The sequence below is a fragment of the Chelonoidis abingdonii genome, chromosome 8 (assembly GCF_003597395.2).
Source record: "Chelonoidis abingdonii isolate Lonesome George chromosome 8, CheloAbing_2.0, whole genome shotgun sequence".
Taxonomy (NCBI): Eukaryota; Metazoa; Chordata; order Testudines; family Testudinidae; genus Chelonoidis; species Chelonoidis abingdonii.
Genome location: NC_133776.1, coordinates 103,478,765 through 103,487,101, shown reverse-complemented (window position 1 = coordinate 103,487,101; position 8,337 = coordinate 103,478,765). Strand labels below are relative to the sequence as shown.

The window sequence follows — 8,337 nt, the reverse complement described above, 5'->3', positions numbered from 1 at the left end:
CTTAAAACTGAAAGAGTTGCCCTGTTCCAGTTACCTGGCTGTTCTCAGACAGGGAAGCTGCTAGACTTCCTCTTCTAACCTTCAGGAAGATATCTCCAAAGGGTCTTTCCATCATCAGCATCTTCAGAGTGCAGACCATCAGGGGCTAAGATCCACTTTCAAGAAGTGGACCCTAAGGATTCAGAAACCAAAAAACATACTTGAATCATCCAAAATGAGTTGCTGTTTCTCTTTCTAGGAGGAAGATTTCTTTTCTACTTAAAAAATAAAGTAAATATGATACAGGCCTCTGGGTTTTATGTTCACAATAGTTCACTAGAGTTGACATTTAATCTAAAAATAGGTAAAGTGTCTGTTAAATACCTGCATTAGTGACAGCAATATTTTCTCATCTTCTGTTTCCTATGAGTGAAACAAAATATTTTACCTATACTCATTTGGTCGACAGGTCAAATATTTCCCAAGAGCATTCAATCTTTCATTCCATACAGGATCGCCTACAGTAACTCAACATAACTATCCCAGAGTTAGAAAATGTTTTTAGGAAGATCCACTTTGCTTTTAAACAAAATAATGTTAAAATATGAAACCTGTGATAAAAGTACATTTGAATAATAAGTGAAGGATACTTGACCAATTAAATTCCATCAGAGAAAACCAAACACCAGCAGTTAGAAGATCTGCGGCTCAACCCCAATATTGTTATAGTGGAAAAATGCGGAAAAGGACACTCATACTGAGAGCATGCTACTGAGATTTATATTGTAACTGGTAATAGATACCATAATAAAATAAGTTAAATAATGTAAATGCCCATCTCCAGATGTCTGCAAAAGCCACCATGATTGCTAGCAATTAGTACAAATGCTTGTGCTTTTTATGATGGAAAACCAAAAACAACAATGAGGATTTTGGGTTTAGATAATCAAAACTGACTAATATTTGCAATTATTTGCCCTGCATTTTAATTTAATTTGATTTAAAACTAGAACTTTTAAAAAAATGTTTTCAGAAGCAAATTACTATGTTGGAACCAATAAAGATTACTATATAGTACATTTATACTGCTGAACATTTAAATATTAGCTCACTCTATGCACAATTGTTCACATATTTCCACATTTTCAGTCCTTAAAATTACAATAGACAAGTATGGCCAAAATAGTTCCTTGAAAGTAGGTCAAAGTACCCATTCTAGACCACTTGTGCACTGGTTTCCTAGCAAATTAATCTGCCCACACAGATATACGCAATGTGTATCCCTGGCAACAATGAGCAGAAGAAGAAAATCCAAATAACATTAATGAGGTATCTTAGACTGAATAAATGCAGTTAAAAGTTTTATTGAACAAAAGAAGGTAAAACATGGTAGTCTGAGTTCACTGAGCAAAAAGCAGCTCTCCTGCTGAAGCTGCACTTTGTGCTAAATAACCTTATTAACTGAGACTATACAGAGGACATGTAATATGTAAGTTATCTCATCAGCAAAGGAGAAAAATTAGATTAAATTTGATCTGAAGCAACAATTTGGTCAAATTTAGTGGCTTGAATTAACATTTCTAGCCCTTATCTACATAACTCAATACAGGCATACAACAGGTCATACAACTGTACTGAATTCCAATTTATTAATAGCTTATGCTCCTTTACAAGCAGAAGCTGATTACTGGATGTGTGGGGGAGAGGGAAGACACCAAAAATTAAAAAGCCCGAACATTTTAAGTCTTCTCTTTGAAGTGTCACTTAATTGAGTCAGGGAAAAAACCCTCAATATATGTTATTAAAAAACCCCGGGTCTACACAGGGTCCACCTGTTGCATAACATTAATATTTTTTAAATTATTATTTGATTTCTCCTGTCTGTCTAAGAAACTCCATATGCTCTTAAAGCACCCACCCAGTTGGGCAGTAAAGAGATATGTCAAAAATACTCTGTGAAAAGAGGGAGGTAGCTCAGGCCTGCTGGCAACCTTTTGTCATAGTTCACATGGGTGTAGGCTGCCTCCCTTTAAAATCTGCAATCAAAGATGAAAGGAAGAAAGACTTTCAAATATAAAGTTAAGTGAACATAATTACATGTTCACTGCAACCCTTTCCGATTTGATTTATTGGGCTTCCTAATGTAAGTTGTAAGGTACCTCACACCCAATACACAACATTAAAAACGTACCGAATTCATATACTTTATAGACAATATCTCGTTTCTCACTTGTTAAAGATTTGGCTCTGTTGAGTACATTTTTCCATAATCTTTGTCAACCACTCGATAAACATTCTAGGCCAAACAAACAGCACAAGTCTTTTTTTTTTCCTCCCTCAGCAACTGTACCAATTGCTGTAGGCTAAGCCTAACAGATACTACTGAAGAAAAATGAGACACTCCATGATGCAGTGCAAAGGTATTACCACAACACCGTAAGTCAAAGGATTTTTTTAAGGTGCTGAAAGAGGTGACTCTCTAGAAGGTGACCCTGTGTTGTCTTCTGGTGGGAAAACTGTAAGAGTGCAGGCTCGAATGCCACCGAGTGATTCCGGGAGGTCAAAGACCTTGTGCCACTCATCCTTTTCCGGATCATATTTCTGGACTATTTCCACCATACAACGATTATTCCAAGAGTACCCTCCAACAACGTAGATTTTATTTTCAAAGACAGCAACCCCAACATCACTTTGCCCACGTAACATAGCAGCAATTGGAGTCCACTGGTCTAGGGTGGGTGAATAATATTCACAGCTTAGAACATCATCATAATCACTTGTTCCTCTAAAGTGATTTCCGCCAATAACATAAAGCTTGTCTCCAACAGTACACATGCAGTGCAGACCTCTGACTGTTGTCATTGGAGCCTTCTGAGTCCATTTGTCTGTGTCAGGGTCAAAGCACATAAGTTCTTTTTGGAAAGTATCATGGGTAATTCCGCCTATAGAAAGACAGAAAGAAATCAAAGTAATATTGACCCTGGAGTAAACAAGTCATAGCAAAAATGTAACAGTATTTCAACTAATTCTAGAAGATCTCCAAGGATAGTGGCTCTCAACCTTTCCACACGTCTGTACCTCTTTCAGGAGTCTGATTTGTCTTGCATATCCCAAGTTTCACTTCACTTAAAAACTACTTGCTTACAAAAATCAGACATAAAAATACAAAAGTGTCGCAGCACAGTTACTGAAAAATTGCTGACTTTCTAATTTTTACCATATATTTATAAAATAAATCAATTGGAATATAAATATTGTACATACATTTCAGTGTAGAGTATATAGAGCAGTATAAACTAGTCATTGTCTGTATTAAATTTTAGTGTGTACTGACTGTTCTAGTGCTTTTTACGTAACCTGTTGTAAAACTAGGCAAGTATCCAGATGACTTAATGTTCCCCCTGGAAGACCTCTGCATACCTCCAGGGGTACACGTACTCCTGCCTGAGAACCACAGCCCAAGGATATAGGTATGGGAGACCAGAAACGTTTGTGTGGAGTATACCCATCTCCACACCATGGTACCTGCATTAGTAGGGACGCTCCCTGAGTGTGGCCGCACTTGGGAACTCTGCGGAATGGCTCAATCAACAAGATATCATAGCCCCAGGTTGTATTCTCTTTTCTGAATAAGAACCTTGTAGCCATAGATTGTGCTGGGGAAAAAATGCATCTCCCTTGGCTCCGTCTATATCCTATCCATTCCTCATTACAGATCACCCAGTTTCTACCTCTGTCAATACAAAACTTGGACAATGTGAAGAGGATTCCGCTGGGTCCTGAAGAGGGGAGAGTACTGTTCCTCAGAGGCAGCTGAGCCCTCCCTCTGAACCGAACTGGTGAGATATACATGTGCAAAGGTCTCCCTCTAGTTGTGGATTTGAGAGAGGCAACTTGGCTCTCTGACTAATTCTCCATTGTTTATAAGAATCTTTTTTTTTTTAAAAGAGAGAAAACAGTTGCATTCCTTTCCCATTTTACACTTCCTGATTTGGCAAACTTTCCTCCACTTTCATTTATTTCAAGAGCCTGAAATTAAAGAACCAGCAACAGTTCTGAGAAGTGAGCACACTGTCCCTGCTCATGATCCCAATCTGACAGACTATGATTTACAAGTGTAAATTAGTATCTCTTCTACCTGCTCTCTAGTGACAGACAATTGCCCAAGTGTGAGCAAGCTACATCTGAAGAGCACCTCTGTCAAGAGCATATCAGAGATACTCTGACATCAGCTGAAGAACCAGCAGTGGCGGCTTTGAGTGAAATAAACAGTGCTGCCTGGAGAAGGATTTTTGTTCCATTTGACCCATTTCCAAGCAGCACTTACTCACTTTCAAGTCATGTCACTGCTGCCAGTTCAGCTGATGTTGAACAGCAACTTTGACATCCCCTCAAACAGCGCAAATTTCAGAGGCAACTTACCTGCTTCTCAGATCACTTCCTACAAACAAAAGTGCAAATGGGACATCTACTAAAACAAATTACATGAGGGCAGAAATCTAACTTTAAAACAACTTTTGCAGCATGACAAATCCCTGATTTTACCCAATATGTAACATGTAAAAAAAATACAGATCCCTTCTGACAACAAATCCATTTACTAAGACCACCCTCTCATGCCTGGGTTCAGTCTATATCTAATAAACCAATGTCCTAGAATATCTGCATTTGAGTTCTTAAAGGAGGGCAAACAGAATTGTTAGAGTGGTTGTAGAATATACACTGGGTGCAATGCACTCATTTCAACTGCACTATCGCTATTAAAAGGAAGTGTCCTTCTCTGAGGTCAGTGGAAATTCTGAGCCAAGTGTTATTTTGAACAAGCATGAGGCAAAAATGTGGGCATGGAGCCTAGTTAATGCCACTACCCACAAAAAGCCTGTGAAATCAGAGTAGGTCAGGTGGGACCATTTATTGACTTGGCATGGAATTAATTCCCCAAAAAGGAGAACAATTATCTGGGAGATCGGAGAACTTGCTTTCTCAGGAATAACTATGGCCCCTGATTTGAACAGCATGTATTACATTATCGCCTTTCAGAGGCACAGGGCCAACCAACGTTAAAGCAACACAGAAGCAATGAAAGAAGTAAAGACACCACTCACATACTGTGATTAATCTTAAAATCCTTCCAACTTTGTCTTACATAAGTTGATACTTTTATCTCATTATTTGTAGCATTAGCTAACCTTTCCAATCCTTAGTAAGGTAACTATTTATCTAAGGGCAAAATGACAAATTCTATATGAGTGTTGGTGTTCATAAAAATGCAGCACTGAAGGTTAAGATGTACCAGAGAGCATTGCAAATTAGAGATGTTTAAAATAAGCATCTAACAACTGCGGTATTTTTATCTAAAATGGTTCTTTTAGAGTTTTTCTTAAGTGTATGTTATTTGACTAACTTTGTATGAAGCTATGAATCGCTGTTTGAAACATGAGTATGTTTTTTAAAGTAAGAACACTTCTTTTAATCTTCCTTCACCCACTGGAGTAGGAAAAACTATGCAGCCAATATGCCTCGTGTGGTGGATTTTGTTCATAAAATTATAAGAACCATTTACCTGAAATATACATTAATCCCCCATACACCGTTCCAGCATGACCATAGTGGGGCTCATTCATTTTTGCAACATAGCTCCATTCATTCATTCTTGGATTGTAACATTCCACTGTGGCTGTTAAAACAAAAAAAGAGTGCTTGAATTTAGCATGGTAATTTGATTTTGAGTGCAGTAGTAGTGAAATTAATACATTCATAAATAGATAACTCAATGAAAAAATATTATTCATATAAGACAGTTTCAGAGATACATTCAGATACTCTGCATAGTTAAAGATATCCTCGAATAACCTATATGTTTTCTGTCCCACAGGTGCAGAAGAAAAAGAACTCTTGCCCAATTGTTTCCCCTGGTTTGCATTCAATACAGTTGCTGCTTAGCCTGCCATAGCTTTCATTTATCTTGCTCTGTACACACTGTGGTGTGCTCAAAAAAAGTAAAAATAAAAGTAGGTATAACTGCTTTTCTAATCCTCCTTCTCATACAACCCTTCCAGTGTCTGGTGCAAACTGATACGAAGCAAACTTTAAACATGTCTAAGGGCATCAGAAGGACCTGTGTTAGTCACATTTCTTTAAAAGTGTCCCACTCAGGCACATATGGATATATAGACTCAGCTTGTGTTCTACCTACTGCATTAGAATCCCATTATGTCACTCACTCAAAGATTGCCTGAAAGGACACCTGACACATGAATTCTTGATTTGGGAATGTGGTACCACCTTTTGTAGCGACTGCTATGTACTACTTACACAGCACCACAGGAGTGCATGGCACTTTACAGAAAAGAATACAGGTCTAACCTAAATAGCTTCCAGGATCCAAGCCTGCAGAGAAAACTATGTACGGCCATACTGACTAAAGGCAGCTCTGTGTGGGAACAGGGCTCTCTGTTTATGCAATTTTGTTTGCAGGACTGAGGACTGGGGTAGATAGAAAAAATCAATGATTTAAAATGTTTTTAAAAATTATTTAAATACATTTTCTTTTTAAAAAATAAACCTATTTAAAATTAAAACGATGACCACCTGTGTTAAGGCCTAAACCTAATAAAATATAGTAAGATAATTTAAATAAAAATATTCAAGAAGTACATGTTTGCTGCTGAAGTTTTAAAGACACTTCAAAGCACTGAACTGGTGGAAGTCACTGGCTAAACACCTGGAACCAGAGTCTGTTGAAGCGACAAACCAGCTATTAATAGCTTCTGCAGTTGCAGAGAAAATATTTCACTAATCTCAGTTTCTTCAACTAGTTCAGTTAAATTATTCATTCGTTCAGAGTCGAGAAATCAAATGAAAAAGCATGAAAGTTTGTTTTCCTGCTACGACCTATGAATAAAAATGAGATCTACTAGTTCTAAAATCTTTAATGACATGGTGACCAGAAACAATCACGTCAGTTCACTAATTATTGGTAATATCTTCCGTGTTTAATAAATCAGTTTTAAAGGCAAAACGTTTTCATAAACTCGCTTTTCTCCTTGTGTATCCAGGATATTTAAGATAATTTTATTTAACTAATAAACCACTTTATTATTTTTGTGCATTCTAATTGAATTTCAATTTCCATCCAAATGCAGTTTGACACAAATCAGAAGTAAATACTTAATCATCTAGGAAATAAGAAATGCATAATTCACTATTTTCTAACCAAGTAAAAATTAAGAATCTGAATTAAGTATATGTCAAATTATACAACTGCTATAGTATATACTCCTGATTAGCAAAAAGTAGTACCAAATTAAAAACAATGAGAATCAACCTCTCTTTAGGCAAATAAAAAGTGCACATGAAAAACAAGATTAAAATTGATTATTGTTATCAAGATTTCCTGCTGCTGAATTAAATCACTGATATAAATCAATCTACCCTGTTGAAGACTAAGAGGTCAAGGGCAAAAATACACACATCTGGTTGCTTGTGAAAGTAATGCAGGCATCTGAGAACAGAACAATAATTTGAAAAGAAACCCTAGTTTAAGTTTCCTTGGTGGAGAGTTTAGAGGAGGTACCTGGAAACAGGATGGGGTCAGAAAGGGAGTTCCAGATTTAGGGGCCTTATGACAGGCACAGACATGATCCTGAGAAAGGGATATGAACGAGGTATTCAGAACAGCAGCTTGAGAGGAGATGTGACCAGAAACTTAAGAGGAAGCAATATAGTTTGACTACAATGCATGTTGTAGCAACCTATAATGTTAAAACTGCTTCTGTTTTGAAAGCAAATTAAACCTCTTAATTTTAAATAAATCAGGTCGGGTTAGCAAACTGTTTTCAGAGAACTGAATCACATTTTGTATACACTGACTACAAATGTCTTCAGTTTTCAGAGATTAAATATTACCCTAGAACTTGCTTTTATTCAATCTTAGACAAGTACTGAAACTCCTAAACAGGTGCGATGGGTCAGGATTAATTTTAAAGTCTGTCATCTCAAACCATCAGCATGACACACAAATAAATAAAATTGAAAGGCTGAGGCCTGGTCTACACTACGGGTTTATACCGATTTTAGCAGCGTTAAACCAATTTAACGCTGCACTCGTCCACACAACGACACCCTTTATATCGATATAAAGGGCTCTTTAAACCGGTTTCTGTACTCCTACCTGACGAGAGGAGTAGCGCTGAAATCGGTATTACCATATCGGATTAGGGTTACTGTGGCCGCAAATCGACGGTATTGGCCTCTGGCCGGTATCCCACAGTGCACCGTTGTGACCGCTCTGGAAAGCAATCTGAACTCGGATGCACTGGCCAGGTAGACAGGAAAAGCCCCGCAAACTTTTGAATT

The 8,337-nt window shown here is 37.4% G+C and overlaps 1 protein-coding gene across 7 annotated transcripts in view; it reads right to left on the bottom strand.

Moving 5' to 3' along the window:
• Nucleotides 1-1,327: 1,327 nt before the first annotated feature.
• KLHL13 (kelch like family member 13) overlaps nucleotides 1,328-8,337 on the bottom strand; it is a 132,977-nt gene continuing 125,967 nt past the window's right edge. For all 7 annotated transcript variants that reach the window (XM_032776442.1, XM_032776445.1, XM_032776444.1 and 4 more), the window contains 2 exons: nucleotides 5,543-5,656; nucleotides 1,328-2,921 (listed from right to left, as the gene is read on the bottom strand). In XM_032776442.1, the coding sequence (XP_032632333.1) occupies nucleotides 2,434-2,921; nucleotides 5,543-5,656 (602 nt within the window). In that variant the 3' untranslated portion in view covers nucleotides 1,328-2,433. The remainder of the gene's footprint in view (nucleotides 2,922-5,542; nucleotides 5,657-8,337) is intronic.